The 19,270-nt window shown below is 41.4% G+C and overlaps 1 protein-coding gene across 1 annotated transcript in view; it reads right to left on the bottom strand.

Moving 5' to 3' along the window:
- The window catches only part of LOC149449092 (macrophage mannose receptor 1-like), a 155,581-nt gene that overhangs the window by 62,209 nt on the left and 74,102 nt on the right, over positions 1-19,270 (bottom strand). The window contains exons 8-11 of the mRNA XM_089693714.1: positions 17,192-17,349; positions 15,050-15,163; positions 9,874-9,989; positions 2,612-2,760 (exon numbers count right to left, since the gene is read on the bottom strand). Of these exons, the coding sequence (XP_089549840.1) occupies positions 2,612-2,760; positions 9,874-9,989; positions 15,050-15,163; positions 17,192-17,349 (537 nt within the window). The remainder of the gene's footprint in view (positions 1-2,611; positions 2,761-9,873; positions 9,990-15,049; positions 15,164-17,191; positions 17,350-19,270) is intronic.

Raw genomic sequence — 19,270 nt, 5'->3', positions numbered from 1 at the left:
AACAAACAAAAATTGCTTAAATCATGAAGTTCCTGAGCAAGAACCCTAAAGGCAGGATTATTAGGTATTAGTTTAACCCCTTACCCTCCAGAGGATTTACCCCCCTTCCTGACCAGGCCATTTTTTGCGATATGGCGCTGAGTTACATTAACTGACAATTGTGCGGCCATGCAACGTTGTACATGAATGAAATTTATGTCCTTTTTTCCCACAAATAGAGCTCTCTTTCGGTGGTGTTTGATCACCTGTGCATTTTTGTTTGCACTATAAAAAAAGTTATATTATTGACTTTTTGCTATAAAACATATCCAGTAAAAAAAATTGAAAAAAAATCTAAATTCGTCATAAATGTAGGCCAAAATGTATTCTGCTACATGTCTTTGCTAAAAAATAAATCCCAATACATGTAAATTAATTGGTTTACGTGAAAGATATAGTGTCTACAAATGGCGGTGTATATACTGGAGTTTTTATTTTTTTATACTAGTAATGGCAGCAATCGGAGACTTTTAGTGGGACTGCAGCGGGCATTCTGACACTGGGGGGGGGGGCTGACTAACTGCCACTGACATCCCCAGTGACACCAATACAGTGATCAGTGCTTTTCTTTTTTTACACTGATTGCTTTTACACCCATAAAGGCTGTAAAAGCAATAATTTCTCCTCTCTGGCTGCATTCTTGCAGCCATTGAGAAATACTGTGAGAGTTGTGAATAGCCTTGTACCATGTAATCTCTGTGATCATTCACAGACTTCACACGTAGTAAGCAATGATGTCAGGAAGTGACATCTTGTTTACTACTGTTCCTGTGATCACTGATTGGCCAATCAGTGATCACATGAATTGGGACCTCACACAGAGGTCCTGTACAGCAATCGGCATCCCAGGGAGCGAGCACAGGCAGTGAATGTGGAGGCCGTTTATAAACGGCCACCCGCTGCTGCACTGCTCCTGTCCGGCCGTTTATGTACATGAGCCAAATGGGAAGTGGTTACAATACTTCATTTTCTATGTTTTTACCTGCAAATTTTTTAAGTTGGTTGCAGGGTCTGTTTAACCACCTCACGCCCGCCATATAGTCCAATGACGGACGCAAGGTGGTTCTCTCGTTCTGGGGGGACGTCATTTGACGTCCTCTCGTTCTCACCGCGCATACGCGGCTCAGGAAGCGCACAGCGCGGCGATCGGTGGTGCGCTGTGTCCCTCGGACCCAGCGGATCATTGATCTATGGAAAGAGCTGAAGATGTCGGCTCGGTCATGTGATCAGCTGCGTCCAATCACAGCTGATCACATGTAAACAGGGAAATGCCAGTTATCGGCATTTCTCTCCTCACGAGCGGTCACGCTGATAGCTCGAGAGGAGAGCCAGTAATCGGCATTCCGCGGTGGGGACATGTACACTGAACATCAGGGCACTGATGATCAGTGTGCCCTGATGATCAGTGTGGCCCCAGAAGTGCCACCTCTCAGTGTCCATCAGTGCTGAACAGTGCCACGTGCCAGTGCCCATCAGTGCCACATCAATGCCACAGATCAGTGCCTACCAGTGCACATCAATGCCACAGATCAGTGCCAATCTGAGCTGTCTTTCAGTGTCACCCATCAGTGCCGCCAATCAGTGCCGCCTATCAGTGCCGCCTATCAGTGCCGCCTATCAGTGTGCATCAGTGCCGCCTGTCAGTGCCGCCTATCAGTGCCATATATCAGTGCTGCTTTTCAGTGCCCATCAGTGCCACCTACTAGTGCCTCCTCATCAGTGCCACCTATCAGTGCCCATCACTGCAGCCTCATTAGCGCACATCAGTGAAGGAGAAAAATCACTTATTTACAAAATTTTACAACAAGAACTAAGAAAAAACATTTTTTTAAAATTTTCAGCGGTTTTTGGTTTGTTTAAGAAAAAATAAAAAACCCAGAGGTGATTAAATACCACCAAAATAAAGCTCTGTCACAAAAAAATGATACAAATTTCATATAGGTACAGTGTTGCATGACTCCGCAATTGTCATTCAAAGTGTGACAGCGCTGAGAGCTGGAAATTGGCCTGTGCAGGAAGGGGGTATAAGTGCCCTGTAGGCTCGTGGTTTATGAAAGCAGATAAAAAAGATTGAAAATTACTTATTTATTTATTACAGGTACATAGTGCTGTCAATTTACTCAGCACTTTACATACCGTATATATTGTACATTCACATCAGTCCCTAACCCTCAAGGGGTGTACAATCTAAGGTCCCTAACTCACATTCATGCATACACATACTAGGGCCAATTTAGACAGGAGACAATTAATCTACCAGCATGTTTTTTGAGTGTGGGATGAAACCGGAGTAGCCGGAGGAAACCCACGCAGGCACAGGGAGAACATGCAAACTCCATGCAGGGGGTGCCATGGTTGGGATTCAAACCGACAACCCTAGTACTGCCAGGCAGATGTGCTAACCATTTAGCCACTTACTTATGAAATTACATGATTATGTTAAATATTAAATAATATTTTGATGATTGGGTTTGAATTTTGCATACAACCCCCAGTGCAATTCAGCCTCTTGTTGGTCAGCCATTTAGGAAATTATTATTGACCCAGATAACAGCAGACCTGAGTGACTTACCAGGCATTTCAGCATTCCAGTGAGTGTATAAAACCCTCTCATTGTTGGTCCATTTAAAAGTCCCCCTTTCTTCCATGTCGGAGAGTCCCGTCCAGAAATATTTCTCTGGTCTAAGCCCAATCAGACTTGTTAGATAAGCCTGTTCAAATCTGCAAATGTCAAAAAGTCAAAATCATGCCATACGATTATCAAGATTCCTTACCTAAAAAGCCCAATTGAACATCAATGTTTTATTAGTGGGATGCAGTCAGGCTGCCTAAAAATGAAAGCAGTGTTAAACCCAAACACAAAAATGTAATATATTGCAGCTAACCAATCCCGAAATGTGGTGGCTGCATTCATTTTAATTTTTAGGATTTCTTTCTTTTATTTTCACCTGCTGATCCAGCTAGAAAGTCTGTTTTTCAGCAGAAAAGCTTGTTCTGCAGATGTGTCAGTTAGAGGGTTAAGACAAACCAATTTTTATTCCTATATTATCACCTAGTGATCCGGCCAATAACACACTTCCTGTATTTGGGTGTTTCCACTCTGTCTGGAGGAGCAATGGAGTCACCCTTGGACAACATCATTGTCAGTCTGGGGAGAAGGTAGTGTTAGTCAAGTCTATCTAGATCTGCTAGTGTTTCTAACAAATTAAAAGCAAACCTCAAATAACACTTTAAAGAAGATACAGCAAAAAGTTTTTTTTCCCTTTTGAGATAAAAACATTTATATAATGAATACAAGCTGATCAATGTAAGCACCCCTGTCAGTGTTAAATGGTTTGTCTCAACCCTCCACTTTCTACATTTACTGAACAGCTTGGTCTATTAAAGGGCACTGACAAATAACAGACTTACTGGTAGGATCAACAGGTACGAATAAAGGAAAAAGAAAAGTAATGTGACTATCACATCTAAGAATTGGTAAGTTGCAATATTTGAAATATTTGTTTTTGTCTGCAAGTTCTGATCTGTAAGTTCTGGTGGGGCAGGGCGTATAATATAAGAATTCAATAGAACAGCAGGGAAGATTGCCACACCAAGGTCACTTGTGTTGGTATGGCGATTTGTCAGCTTTTTTTAATCCAACCCACTGGGTTGAATGAAAAAAAAAAAAAAAAAGTAAGTGTATAACCAGCTTAAGTCTAGGTTCACACCTATGCATGTTACCATTGAGCCCTTTCTGCATTGCGTTTTGCGCTTTTGCACTTGCATTTTTATTGCATTTTTAATGCTTTTGCAATTTCTTTTCATTTTTTTACATTTTTGCTGTAGCTAGGCAGATTTAACCATCTCCCGTCCGGCCATTGTACATAAACTGCCGGACGGTGGCAGTGCAGGGTCGGGTGGCCGTTTATAAACGGCCTCCCCGCACCCTGCTTGTGCGTGCTCCCTGGGAGCGCGCAGCACCGTGATCTTTCGGACACAGTGGAACACCGATCATCGGACGAGACCTCTGTACGAGGTCCTGATCATGTGATCACTGATTGGCCAATCAGTGATCACATGCAGAGTAGTAAGCAAGATGTCACTTTTGACATCATTGCTTACTATGTGTGAAATCTGTGAATGATCACAGAGGGTACAAGGCTATTCACAACAGCCTTGTACCATGTGACAAGCTGTGACCAATCAGTTCGCAAGAATGCAGCTAGAGAGAAGGAGAAATTATTGCTTTTACAGCCTTTATGGGTGTAAAAGCAATCAGTGTAAAAAAAAAAAAAATCTTCATCACCCCCCACAAGTAGTACAGTGTCAGCATGGTGACACTGTACTGCTAGGGTGGCAGTATAAAAAATAATATAAAAAAAATGTAAAAATAAAAAGTTTAAAAATTATAATTTTTGGTTATAAACTAATTTGGGTTTTTTTTTTACTAAAAATATAACGAAATAAACTTTGGCCAAGATTTATAATGAAATACTATTTATTTGCAAAATTGTATAAGAAAAACACTTTTTTAAAACTTTTTGGACTTTTTAATTTACATAGCAAAACAAATAAAAATACCAGTGGTGAATAAATACCACCAAGATAAATCTTTATCTGTCTCACAAAAATGCTAAAAAATTCATATGGGTACAGTGTTGCATGACCGAGCAATTGTCATTCAAAGTGTGATAGCGCTGAAAACTGAAAATTGGCCTGGACAGGAAGGGGGTAAAAGTGTCCAGACTGGAAGTGGTTAAAATGCAAAATGCATTGAAAACGCAGCAAAAACATACATACATACATGCTTCCATTGAAGTATATAGAAACAAAACCACAACTTTTTGCATTCAAAAAACTCCCTGACCCTTTCCAAAAAATGCAAAAACGCACAGGTGTGAACATGTCCCATAGGAAATCATGTTAAATAGACTGTTCTGTGTTTCTGCAAAACGCGTATGATAGTACTGTGTATGTTAACACATGAGTTACCACATCCTACCCCAAAGAAAAAGTGTGACTTGGCCCTTAGTGATGTCTACTACAATTTTATATCTACATTGTATGGAACTCAAGGCTGAAGCTTTACAGATTTCTGTTATCTTCTTGCTTCCTTTCTATCCATTTCCTACTGAGTCAATGACTCCAAAGTTTCCCTGAAAGCCTCTGATAACCTGTCATTCTTCTTATCGGCTTGTCTTTCGTCAAGGCAGCTGTCTCCAGGAAGCTTGGACAACCAGATGCAATTCAGCAGTTCTGACATTACTGATAAGACTTTGTTGTAAATCCATACTAGCTGAGGTTTGCAGAATGTAAAGGAGGCTCTAAGGTCAAGAATTTTAATACATCCCGGAAAATGGTCCATCTTATGACATTCGGAAATATATGACTAGTAGCAGGACATGCTTCCCAAACACTAACTCAGGTTTTTAGAGTGACTGCTGGCAGACATTTGTGTGGATCTCCACCACACCACCATATCCATGTGTGACGTACACTCACTGGCCACTTCATTAGGTACACGTGTTCAATTACTTGGTAACACCAATTGCTAATCAGCCAATCACATGGCAAAAACTCAATGCATTTAGGCATCTAGACGTTGTGGACACAACTTGCTGAAGTTCAAAGCTGAGTATTTCAGAAACTGCTGATCTACTGGGATTTTCACGCACAACCATGTCTAGGGTTTACAGAGAATGGTCCGAAAAAGAGAAAATATCCAGTGAGAGGCAGCTGTGTTGACGAAAATGCCTTGTTGAGGTCAGAGGAGAAAGGGTTCGAGATAATAGAAAGGCAACAGTAACTCAAATAACCACTCCTTACAAGAAAGGTATGCAGATTACCATCTCTGAATGCACAACACATCAAACCTTAAAGCAGATGGGCTACAGAAGCAGAAGACCACACCAGTTGCCACTCCTGTCAGTTAAGAACGGTTAACGGAGGCTACAATTCGCACAGGCTTACCAAAATTGGACAATAGAAGATTGGAAAAACGTTGCCTGGTCTGATGAGTCTCGACCTCCCTAGAGATGGTTGTACGTGAAAATCCCAGTAGGTCAGCAGTTACCAAGTAATTGAACAGGTGTATCTAATAAAGTGGCCGGTGAGGGTATGTGCCAAAATGCAGAAGATATTGGCTTTCATCCAAGACATTCAGCACTGCTTGAAACTTGTTGGTAGCCTGCAAAAGTTTCTCTAAAGAAGGGTTCTCCAAACTTTCTAACTAAGGGCCAGTTTACTATTCTTCATACTTTAGGGGGGCCAGACTAGGGCCAATGGGAGTAGAAAATGTCCTGGTGTCAGTGGGCATAAACTATGCCCTATGTTTGGTATTAGGGGGAGGAATAGTGCCCCACTGTTGTGTCAGTGGAAGGAATAGTGCCCCATCATTGGTGTCAGTGGGAGGAATAGTGCCCCATCACTGGTGTCAGTAGGAGGAATGTTGCCCCATTGTTGGAGTCTGAAGAAGGAATAGTGCCCCATCACTGGTGTCAGTAGGAGGAATGTTGCCCCATTATTGGAGTCTGAAGAAGGAATAGTGCCCCATCACTGGTGTCAGTAGGAGGAATGTTGCCCCATTGTTGGAGTCTGAAGAAGGAATAGTGCCCCAAGGGCCAGATAAGGGAGAACAGAGAGCCACACCCGGTCTCCGGGCTGGAAACCACTACTTTACAGCAATTCTTTCACAAAATCTAAACTGCTCAAAAAGAATTACCTGCAAAAAAGAAAAGTAAATACCTCTCTTCCTCCTCACACTGCTGATGAACACCCTTTGTAGAGGAATCCCCCCCCCCAAAAGTCTGCTGGGTTTCAAACTCCTGGGTCCCCCACAGAGCTCAGTGGTTCCTCCTGTTGACTTCCACATCACTGTAGGACACAGAAGTGATATTGAGGCTGGCAGGAGCAATATTTGGTAGCACAGGCCACAGGAGATGTATTTACGCTCTTTTTCTGCAGGCAACTCTTATTGACCAGTTCATTTTTTTGTGACAGGGTCACTTTAAAGCTATAGCCAGCATTTCCATTAGGATCTGCATTAGCACTCACAGAATGGATCCGAAATGTGCTTGAAAGAAGAAATTTTCACAAAACGTTATAAATGCAGGGGCGGACTGACCATTTGGAAACTCTGGCACTGCCCGAGGGCCTGGGGTCAGTAGGGGGCCCCATTAGATGCCCCTGGTATCTTTTTCATAGGCTTTTTTGAGTTTGGCCCCATGATCACCTATTGCCCGGGGGGCCCCATGAGTTGTCAGTCCGCCCCTGTATAAATGTATATTTAATCCCATTGCAAAGCAGCATGATTGGAAAGTTTGCCTCCTTCCCCATCTGACCATGCTGCTAGAAAGGAGACAGATTTGTTATTGACAGTACTGGCAGCAGGGGCGCTCTGGAGACCAGAACCGCATTTATAAAAGATCTCAGCCTGCGGCGCTGTGTGATCTATTTATGGCTACTTGTAAACATACACAGCACCACAGATGGATCACACAGAGCCGCAGCACTACGTCATCTGTCACGATTATGAATGAACCGGCAGCTCTGCGGGGTTGTGTCATACATGGCACTGGCCCGACATTGCTGATCGTTCAGTGCTCTGCCACTCTGTGATCCATCTGCTGGGGCTCTGTATGTTTACAAGCATCTGCAGATTTCTCAGTGATATCTTATTATTAGAAATGAGCAATCAGCACTGACTCTTTATTTACAATAGGAAAAGATCTACTAGCGCAGCTGCTTGTAAACATACAGCCCCGGCAGATAGATTACACAGCCCTGCAGCACTGAGCGAACTTTTTCTTATATGAATGAACGAGTAGAACAGATTGTTCATTCAAAGGAGTAAAAGAACAGTCAGCTTAGAAAGGGGGGTAGGAGCTCAGTGTTGGCTGTATCTTCTCCCCCCTAGAAACACCCATTAATTAGGCTTCAGAATGGGGTAGAGCTTTGGTAGGGCAAAATAGATGCTTTTAACTACTTAACCCAGAAGCCACTTTTGACATTTCTTTTCTATATGTAAAAATCATATTTTTTTTTGTTAGAACTTTACTTAGAACCCCCAAATATATATTTTTGAACCACTTCAATACCGGGCACTTTTACCCCTTTCCTGCCCAGGCCAATTTTCAGGTTTCAGCGCTCTCACATTTTGAATGACAATTGCACGGTCATGCAATGCTGTACCCAAACTAAAATTGTATCATTTTGTTCACACAACTAGAGCTTTCTTTTTGTGGTATTTAATCACCACTGGGGTTTTTATTTTTTGCAAAATTAACGAAAAAATACCAAAAATGTTGACAAAAAACCCACATTTTTCTTTGTTTCTGTTATAAAAGTTTGCAAATAAATAATTGTTCTTCATAAATTTAGGCCAAGATGTATTCTGCTACATTTCTTTGGTATAAATAACCCGAATCAGTGTTTATTATTTAGTCTGTAGGAAAGTTATAGAGTTCACAAACTCAAATGGGATATATCTGAAAATTGATCAATCCTGAAATACTGACGGCCAATATAATTTCTTGAGGCCCAAAAATGTCAGAACAGTACAGATATCCCCCAAATGACCCCTTTCTGCAAAGTAGACAGTCTGACTTATTTCATAAGAGACATGGTGAGTTTTTTGAAGTTGTAATTTTTTTGTCATAATGTTTCGGAAAATGAAGAAATTAAAAAAAATGTTTTGACAAATTGTTTTTTTACATCCTGTCACCAGTGCAGTACAGCATCATCATATAACTGGTGTGGTGGTGATCAGGGACACTGACTGCTGACAGTATGAAAAAAAAAATTGATAATTTTTTTTTTAATGTTTTAATTATTTTTTTTATTTTTTATTACCTTTTTTTTCTCTTTTTTTAAAGATTTTTTTTTCATATTACACTATGCCCAAAGTAGTATAATGTTACAATAGTAACATTGTACTACTTTGGGGAAGTGATCAGTTTTTTTTGTTTTTCTTTTTTACACAATTTGATTGCTATAAGCAAGCATTTAACGGAATGAAATCGATTCATTCGGGTTTTTTTGTTGTGCTTAGCTGTGATTGGCCACGGCTAATCACATGACACAGATGGGCTGTGATTGGCCTAGCCTGTGCATGTGACCACTGTGACCATTCACAGCTAGACACACTTGTATACAATGGATGGCATGAAAGGAAGCAATCCATTGTATACAACTGTCATGTGGCCTGCTGTGATTGATCACATGGTACTGGCAACCGGGTCGGTACACAGATCTGTCATCGGCCGTGTCCGAGGTACACAGCTGGTGACAGATCTCGCCTTCAGCACAGCCCTGCGGGCAAGCACAATGCGCGCTTCGGGAAGGATGTCCTAGAGGGACGAGAGGCTTGCCCGGCCATCATATTACTATAGGCGGGGCGGGAAGTAGTTAAGCAGAGGCTCTAGAGAATAAAATGGTAGGTGGTGTAATTTTTTTATGTCGCACGGTATTTGCGCAGAAGTTTTACAAATTCAATTTTCTTGGAAAAAATACACTTTAATGAATTTTAATGCATAAAAACACAATAGCATACCCAATTGTTTGGAAAATTATGCTATGTCCAGTGTGACGCTTTAAAATTGATTATGACCGTGGAATGGCGACTAGCTACAGTACTTAAAAATCTCTGTAGGAAACACTTTAAAAGCCTTTATAGGTTACCAGTTTAGAGTTACACAAGAGGTCTGTTGCTAGAATTATTGCTCTCTCTATGACATTCAGGGTGATACCTCACATGTGTGGTGCGGCGGGTACATCCTAGGGGTGGGATGTATTCAATCTGCAATGTGACCACCAATCAGAACAGGATCAAGTGTTATATGATATATATGGTACCTGTCTTCAATGGTCATCAAATAAGCTGCATTGGTATTGCAAGTAGTGTTGGCTTCTGGAAACGTGGATGCTGTTTCCCCTATGAAGTAGCAGTAATAGCCATGTCTTTTCCATCCCTGCAAACATGAGAATACGATCACTAAACAATAAAGTCGTTGCCTGCTCATACAATTATGCAGAGGAGATTTATATTTGTACAATACATTTAGGAAAAAAAAACAGAATGGGCTAAAAATATTCCACTAAAGTAGATGAACAATATAGTCATTTACCCTTTAAATATAGAAACAATTGAGTACTGTCCGTGATACTTTTTTTATTTGCACTAACATACAATTTTGAGGACAAGCTTTTGGGGTATGTCCCCTTCTTCAAAGTCCAAACAGTACTATTACAAATCACAAAGTTTAAGCAGAATGTTAGAAGGGATTGAGAAGAAAAAAAAAAAAAAAAAGGCTACAGATAAGATACATCAAGAGCGAGGTGGGGAGGGGGGGGGTACTACACTCACACAGAGGGGGTCATGCTTCAGCTAATAGTCATCTATTGGCATTTTATTAACCCCCTCTCTCCAAAAAAAAAATTCCCCCCCCATTTTTTTTCTGGTCAAGAAAAGTCCAAAAACGCCAGTTTGAGGCATTCTACTGTGTTTTACTGTGTTTTGACATGTTTTTCAGCATTAGAGCGGTTTTACAGCTAAGAAACTCCTCTAAAAACCCGCTGTCCTGGGTTTTTTTTTCCAGCCAAAAAACGTCCCAGCCAAAAAACATTGATTACAGTCTATATGTGCATAGGATAACATGCTGGGAGGTTTATTAGCTGTAGAAAAAAACACCAAAATCCAAAAACAGCCGCTGTAAAAACGTCCAGTGTGCATGAGGACTCTTAGTAAAATGATTCTGTCTTTTCAAGTGCGATTCCAGGAGCCCCTCCGGTGCGATTCCGCTGTGGTTCAGCTTGGATAGCATTACGTTTTGCATCTCAATATTGTTACTTTTAATTTTTGTCGTTCTTTTTTTTGTCTTTGTTTCTAACTTTCCACTCAAAATTGTTGCTATAAGATTGCTGTATTGTAACAATCTTGTCTATTCAGTAACACTAGGGATCCTCTTTTTAATTTTAGTTTGGTTTATTTTGCAGTCCCTTCTCCCCCTGTTTTCTTCACGTAGTTAGTCAGGTTCACACCAGATGCTTTCCAGTGCATTTTTAAACCACATTCAGGCTGCATGCACAGCCATTGCCATGTATTCCAATGGCCCTAGTTCACAACATTGTGGTCAGTTCCAGCGCTTTGCAGTTGTAACCTGCTGCATTTTTTTTTTCATCTGGAATATATCAGAACTCATGATTTTTGAAGTGTCAAAATAGAAAAAGAGGAAAAAATGCACTGGACTGCATTGAAAGTGTATCAAACATGTGCCAAAAACACATCACATACGTGTGTAGCTGCATATTCAAAAATGCATCTAGAACACTGAAACTGCGGTGTTATTAGTAACACCTCATCTGGAATATGCAGTTCAGTTTTGGGCACCAATTCACAAACAGAACATTGGGGAACTGGAGAAAGTACAGAGAAGGGCAACCAAACTGATAAGAGGCATGGAGGAGCTCAGCTATGAGGAAAGATTAGAGGAACTAAATGTATTCTCTCTTGAGAAAATGAGATTAAGGGGGGATATGATCACCATGTATAATACATAAGGGGGGATATGATCACCATGTATAATACATAAGGGGGGATATGATCTCCATGTATAATGCATAAGGGGGGATATGATCGCCATGTATAATACATAAGGGGGATATGATCTCCATGTATAATACATAAGGGGGGATATGATCGCCATGTATAATACATAAGGGGGGATATGATCTCCATGTATAATACATAAGGGGGGATATGATCACCATGTATAATACATAAGGGGGGATATGATCTCCATGTATAATACATAATGGGGGATATGATCTCCATGTATAATACATAAGGGGGGATATGATCTCCATGTATAATACATAAGGGGGATATGATCTCCATGTATAATACATAAGGGGGATATGATCTCCATGTATAATACATAAGGGGGATATGTTCTCCATGTATAATACATAAGGGGGATATGATCTCCATGTATAATACATAAGGGGGGATATGATCTCCATGTATAATACATAAGGGGGGATATGTTCTCCATGTATAATACATAAGGGGGGATATGATCTCTATGTATAATACATAAGGGGGATATGATCTCCATGTATAATACATAAGGGGGGATATGATCAACATGTATAATACATAAAGGGGGATATGATCTCCATGTATAATACATAAGGGGGGATATGATCGCCATGTATAATACATAAGGGGGATATGATCTCCATGTATAATACATAAGGGGGGATATGATCGCCATGTATAATACATAAGGGGGGATATGATCTCTATGTATAATACATAAGGGGGATATGATCTCCATGTATAATACATAAGGGGGGATATGATCTCCATGTATAATACATAAGGAGGATATGATCTCCATGTATAATACATAAGGGGGGATATGATCAACATGTATAATACACAGGGGCAGACTGACCATTTGGGAACTTGGGCACTGCCTGAGGGCCTGGGGTCAGTAGGGGGCCCAATGAGATGCCCCTGGTACCTTTTCATAAGCTTTTTTGGGTGTGGTTTAAGTGTGGGTGAGGACACAGGGGCCCATGATCCCCTATTGCCCGGGGCCCCATGAGTTGTCAGTCCGCCACCTGATAATACATAAGGGGGGGATATGATCTCCATGTATAATACATAAGGGGGATATGATCACCATGTATAATACATAAAGGGGATATGATCTCCATGTATAATACATAAGGGGGGATATGATCTCCATGTATAATACATAAGGGGGGATATGATCTCCATGTATAATACATAAGGGGGGATATGATCACCATGTATAATACATAAGGGGGGATATGATCTCCATGTATAATACATAAGGGGGGATATGATCTCCATGTATAATACATAAGGGGGGATATGATCTCCATGTATAATACATAAGGGGGGATATGTTCTCCATGTATAATACATAAGGGGGGATATGATCTCTATGTATAATACATAAGGGGGATATGATCTCCATGTATAATACATAAGGGGGGATATGATCAACATGTATAATACATAAAGGGGGATATGATCTCCATGTATAATACATAAGGGGGGATATGATCGCCATGTATAATACATAAGGGGGATATGATCTCCATGTATAATACATAAGGGGGGATATGATCGCCATGTATAATACATAAGGGGGGATATGATCTCTATGTATAATACATAAGGGGGGATATGATCTCCATGTATAATACATAATGGGGGATATGATCTCCATGTATAATACATAAGGGGGGATATGATCTCCATGTATAATACATAAGGGGGATATGATCTCCATGTATAATACATAAGGGGGATATGATCTCCATGTATAATACATAAGGGGGGATATGATCAACATGTATAATACACAGGGGCAGACTGACCATTTGGGAACTTGGGCACTGCCTGAGGGCCTGGGGTCAGTAGGGGGCCCCATGAGATGCCCCTGGTACCTTTTCATAAGCTTTTTTGGGTGTGGTTTAAGTGTGGGGGCGAGGACACAGGGGCCCATGATACCCTATTGCCCGGGGCCCCATGAGTTGTCAGTCCGCCACCTGATAATACATAAGGGGGGGATATGATCTCCATGTATAATACATAAGGGGGATATGATCACCATGTATAATACATAAAGGGGATATGATCTCCATGTATAATACATAAGGGGGGATATAATCTCCATGTATAATACATAAGGGGGGATATGATCTCCATGTATAAATACATAAGGAGGGATATGATCTCCATTTATAATACATAAGGGGGGGATATGATCTCCATGTATAATACATAAGAGGGATATGATCACCATGTATAATACATAAGGGGGATATGATCTCCATGTATAATACATAAGGGGGGGATATGATCTCCATGTATAATACATAAGGGGGGATATGATCACCATGTATAATGCATAAGGGGGGATATGATCACCATGTATAATACATAAGGGGGATATGATCACCATGTATAATACATAAGGGGGATATGATCTCCATGTATAATACATAAGGGGGGATATGATCACCATGTATAATACATAAGGGGGGATATGATCTCCATGTATAATACATAAGGGGGGATATGATCTCCATGTATAATACATAAGGGGGGATATGATCACCATATATAATACATAAGGGGGGATATGATCACCATGTATAATATATAAAGGGGGATATGATCACCATGTATAATACATAAGGGGGGGATATGATCTCCATGTATAATACATAAGGGGGATATGATCTCCATGTATAATACATAATGGGGGATATGATCTCCATGTATAAATACATCAGTGGTTCATATAGTGAACTCGGTGTAGAGTTATTCACCCTGAGGTCATCACAGAGGATAAGGGGGAGCTCTTTACATCTGGAGGAAAAGAAATGTAATCTCCAAACACGGAAAGGTTTCTTCACAGTAAGAGTTGTGAAAATGTGGAATAGACTCCCTCAAGAGTTGGTTCTGGCCAGCTCAGTGGATTGCTTTAAAAAAGTCCTGGATTCTTTCTTGGATACACAGAATATAACTGGATATAACATTTATAGGTAAAGTTGATCCAGGGAATATCCGATTGCCTCTCGGGGGATCAGGAAGGAATTTTTTTCCCTGCAGGAGCAAATTGGACCATGCTTTGCTGGGTTTTTTTGCCTTCCTCTATGTCAACTGTGGCCATAGGATTAGAACTTTTTTTTTTTTTTTTTTAATGGTTGAACTGGATGGACTTTTGTCTTTTTTCAGCCAGACTAACTATGTAACTATGTAACAAGCACTCAGAGTCTTTTAGAAACAGAAACATTTTATAGAATGATCCTCTGCCCCGGGCAATGCCTATTTATACTACCAGGTCTGACTCCTGACTTCTGGCTGCTGATCATTAACCCCCCACCCCCCTCTACTTTTGACATTAACCATTTCATTGCTGACCAGTGCTCTGATAGTGCCAATATCTTACAGTTTAGCTCAAAAAACAACAATGCTTTGCTTTACCTTACTGCAGCCTGGCTCAATAAGCGGCCTTTGGTCATGATCATTTGGCAAAGGTTTTCTCTTGCAAAGATAAGGGAACTTCTTTTCACACATCTTATCTGCCCAATGACCTTCCTAAACAGAAGGTGAAAAAAATATTTAGAAAACAAATGCATCCTAATGATAGAAATTTGTCCTAAATATGGGAGTAACACGGTCAGAAAGATGGACTTTCAAGCACAACCAGCATATCTTAATATCAGTCTATTGTAATCCACTAAATGGTAGAATTTAGTCTGGGAGGGGGAGCACAGGACATGCGCTGACATGAATCTGTATGGCAGGGGTTTTATAATTATCAATCAGATGCTGCACCCGCAGGGCTCTAATGAGGAATGTGGCAGGGTCTGCATCCCTTTAGACATGATTTCCCTTTGGGAATATCTCACCAAAAATGAAATTTTTGTTGCAGGGGATGCCAAAAATCTGACTTTTATCTTGCAGACTTCTGGAAACATCAGTGAGCCAATCACACAAGCAGGAATTGCCGTTTTCAGGGGGCGTTCTGTACACATTTGTGTACAAAATTTCTCCAGGTATCCATATTACATTGCATTTTACTGAAAAACACAGTGTTGCAGACTGAAAGATAAGGAAAGATCATTTATAATAACATTAAATTACAATATGAATTGAGTCCCAATTGTATACACTACCAGTATTTTTTTTTTTTTTTATTATTTGCTAATTATTTTCCCACGAAAGTGGAGTTACCCCTAACCCTAAATTCACACCTAAGCGTTTTCTGCAGCTTTTTGCAGAAACGCAGTACGGTCCATTTAACATGATTTCCTATGGGACAGATTCACATCTCCACGTTTTCACCCAATGCGTTTCTTGGAAAGGGTCAGGGACTTTTTTGAAAGCAAAAAGTTGAATTTATGTTTCTATAGATCTCAATGGAAATGTTGCAGAACAGCATGTATTGCGTTTTTCATGCGTTTTTGCTGCGCTTTTGATGAATTTTTGATTCATTTTGCATCTCAAATCTGTCTAGCAACGAGGAAAAAAAACCCGCAAAAACGCAATACAGAAACAGCCCAAACGCAACCTGCATAGACTTAAGAAATTATGGTAGTGGTTAGAATGGCTGCCTGGCAGCACTGGGGTCACTGGTTCAAATCGAAGCTCATACACTAGCAGCCTGCAGCTTGCATGTTGTGCTTGTATTCCTCCCACAATCCACTCAAACCCGATCATCAAAATATTATTTAATATTTAACAGAATAATATAATTTCAAAAGTAAGTGGCTAAGTGGTTAGCACTTCCACCTGGCAGTACTAGGGTCATCGGTTCAAATCCCAACCACGGCACCACCTGCCTGGAGTTGCAAGTTCTCCCTGTGCCTGTGTGGGTTTCCTCCAGGAACTTCAGCTTCCTCCCACACTCCAAAGACATGCTGGTAGGTTAATTGGCTCCTGTCTAAATTGTGCTTCTGTGTGTATGTATGAATGTGAAATGGGGATCTTAGATTGTACGCTCCTTGAGGGCAGGGACTGATGAGAATGTACAATATATAGGTAAATTGTGGGTACTATAAAAACACAATATACACTCACCGGTCACTTTATTAGGTACACCTGTTCAATTGCTTGGTAACACAAATTGTTAATTGGCCAATCACATGGCAACAACTCAATTAATTTAGGCATCTAGATGTGGTAAAGACAAACTGAGCATCAGAATGGGGAAGAGAGAGAATTTAAGTGACTTTGAACATAGCATGGTTTTTGGTGCCAGGTGGGCTGGTCTGAGAATTTAAAAAACTGCTGATCTACCGGGATTTTCATATACAGCCATCTCTAGCGTTTACAGAGAATGGTCCGAAAAAGAGAAAATATCCAGTGAGTGGCAGCTGTGTGGACAAAAATGCCTTGTTGAGGTCAGAGGAGAATGGGCAGACTTGTATCTGTGACATTCAGTTGGTAGGGTCAGAATTTGGAGTAAACAACATGAAAGCATGGATCCATCCGGCCCTGTGTCAATGATTCAGGCTGGTGGTGGGGGTGTAATGGCGTGGGCGAGATTCTCTTGGTACTAGTAAGGTCTTCCTAATAAAGTGGCCAGTGAATGTATGTCAATATTCCCAGGGTATGACACACCTTGGTATTTAAAGCCACGCAGTCCTCCTGTTTGTTCGTGAAGTGTGAAGGTTCTCCTCTCTGCCACACTGTATAATACACGGGGGTGCCATCGCTCCACTCAAAAAATAGCTGGGTCTTCAAGTCGTTCAGTCCGAGCCAAACAAACTCTGCGCTTTCTGCAAGACAGAATTCAGGGAGTTCAATCATTTCTAAAAACTTGATGCGGCATTAGCCATGCGGAAACTAAAGAAGAGAAGATGGAGCCCTGGTGCCCAACCTCTGGCCTGAAGGACCACATTCAGCCCTTAGCTACTTATTCTTCCCTGTTCTATCCAAACAATTCAGAGGCATACGTGTAGGAGATCACCGATGTGTAGGAAGGAGTTATTCTGGACTGCCCTTATGGCCTAAGTCTATGTGAACCCTCACCTTATATTATTATTATTATTATACAGTATTTATAAAGCGCCAATAGTTCGCTCAGCGCTGTACATTACAGAGGGGGACAGAACATGTGACAGAACAATACCAATACAATGCAAAACATGAGGGGATCGAGGGCCCTGCTCTTTCGAGCTTACAATCTAGGAGGGAGGGGATGGTGGTACAGGAGGAGATAGCTGTGGGGGATGGAGTGGTAGGAAGAGTGGAGGAGGTCGGCAAGTTAGCAGGGGGTGGGGTAGGCTTCCCTGAAGAGATGGGTTTTCAGGGTGCGCCTAAAGGAGAAGAGAGTAGGTGATAATCTGATGGGTTGGGGCAGGGAGTTCCAGAGGATGGGTGACACCCTGGAGAAGTCCTGGAGGCGGGCATGGGAGGAGGAGACCAGGGAACTAGAGAGAAGGAGTTCTTGTGAGGAGCGGAGTGTGTGTGCTGGGCGGTACTTGGATATTAGGTCAGTGATGTAGTACGGGGCAGTATGGTGGACAGCTTTGTACGTCAGTGTTAGGATTTTGAATTTGATCCGTTGCGCAATAGGAAGCCAGTGGAGGGATTGGCAGAGGGGGGTGGCGGAGATGGAGCGGTTGGTAAGGTGAATGAGTCTGGCAGCCGTTTTCAGGATCGACTGAAGCGGGGATAGCCAGCGGCGAGGCAGGCCAGTGAGCAGGGAGTTGCAGTAGTCGAGTCGTGATATGATGAGGGAGTGGATGAGCTGTTTAGTGGTTTCTGGGGTTAGGAACGTGCGGATTTTGGCGATATTGCGGAGGTGGAGTCTGCACGAGTTTGTTAAAGATTGGACTTGGGGCTGGAAGGATAGGTTGGAGTCCAGAATGACACCAAGTACTCTGGCCTGTGGGGCGGGTTTGATGGTGGCGTTGTTGGACATGATGGAAAAGTCAATGGGGGGTGGGGTCCAGGCTGGGGGGAAGACAAGAAACTCGGTTTTGGAGAGGTTCAGTTTAAGGAAGTGGAGCGACATCCAGTCTGATATGACCTTATAAAACAACCAATTCCATTGAAAATAGAAATGAAAGGCAAAACATTTTGTATCTACATATAACGCAAGATATAAAGCGAGCGTAGAGAATAGGGCAGCTGATAGCACAATAAAGGCAAGGTAACAAACCCACAAATATCAATACAAATGTAAGTGCAGTGCTAAATATAAGTGTCAAATGCAATCATAAAGTGCTTATGTGAATAAAGTGGTCATATGATATCCAAGTGACATAAACCTAATAAAACATCTCAGATCATATAAAATCTCTGAAAATCTGCACATAAATAGTCCGTGGCACTACAGGTCACAGAAGTGCCAAGTGATGAGTGCTTTTCAGCAATAATCGTGATTATGAATAGTCCGTGGCACTAGAGGTCACAGCAGTTTGTGGAACACTCAGCAATACCTGGTATTGCTGCACCTTGTAGTTCCACGAACACCAGGCACTGCTGTGACCTGTAGTGCCACTGACTATGCATAATATGCGGCCCCACAGTAAAAAGCCCTGTTCTGTGAGGCCGCATATTTGTGTGATGTTGGTGTCAAAGAGGTTACTAAAACCACCAAGACCATGGTCTGTTTCTTGTTTCTGGATGCGAGTGGAAAATGCATGTTGTCTGGCTGTGCAGGAAGTAATGGGGGACCAAAGACAAGCAGCT

The sequence above is a fragment of the Staurois parvus genome, unplaced genomic scaffold (genome assembly GCF_062004578.1).
Source record: "Staurois parvus isolate SC_StPar_1 unplaced genomic scaffold, SC_StPar_1.0 ptg000636l, whole genome shotgun sequence".
NCBI classification, from domain to species: domain Eukaryota; kingdom Metazoa; phylum Chordata; class Amphibia; order Anura; family Ranidae; genus Staurois; species Staurois parvus.
Note: the sequence above shows the minus strand (reverse complement) of the source record. Positions and strands in the feature narration are given on the sequence as shown.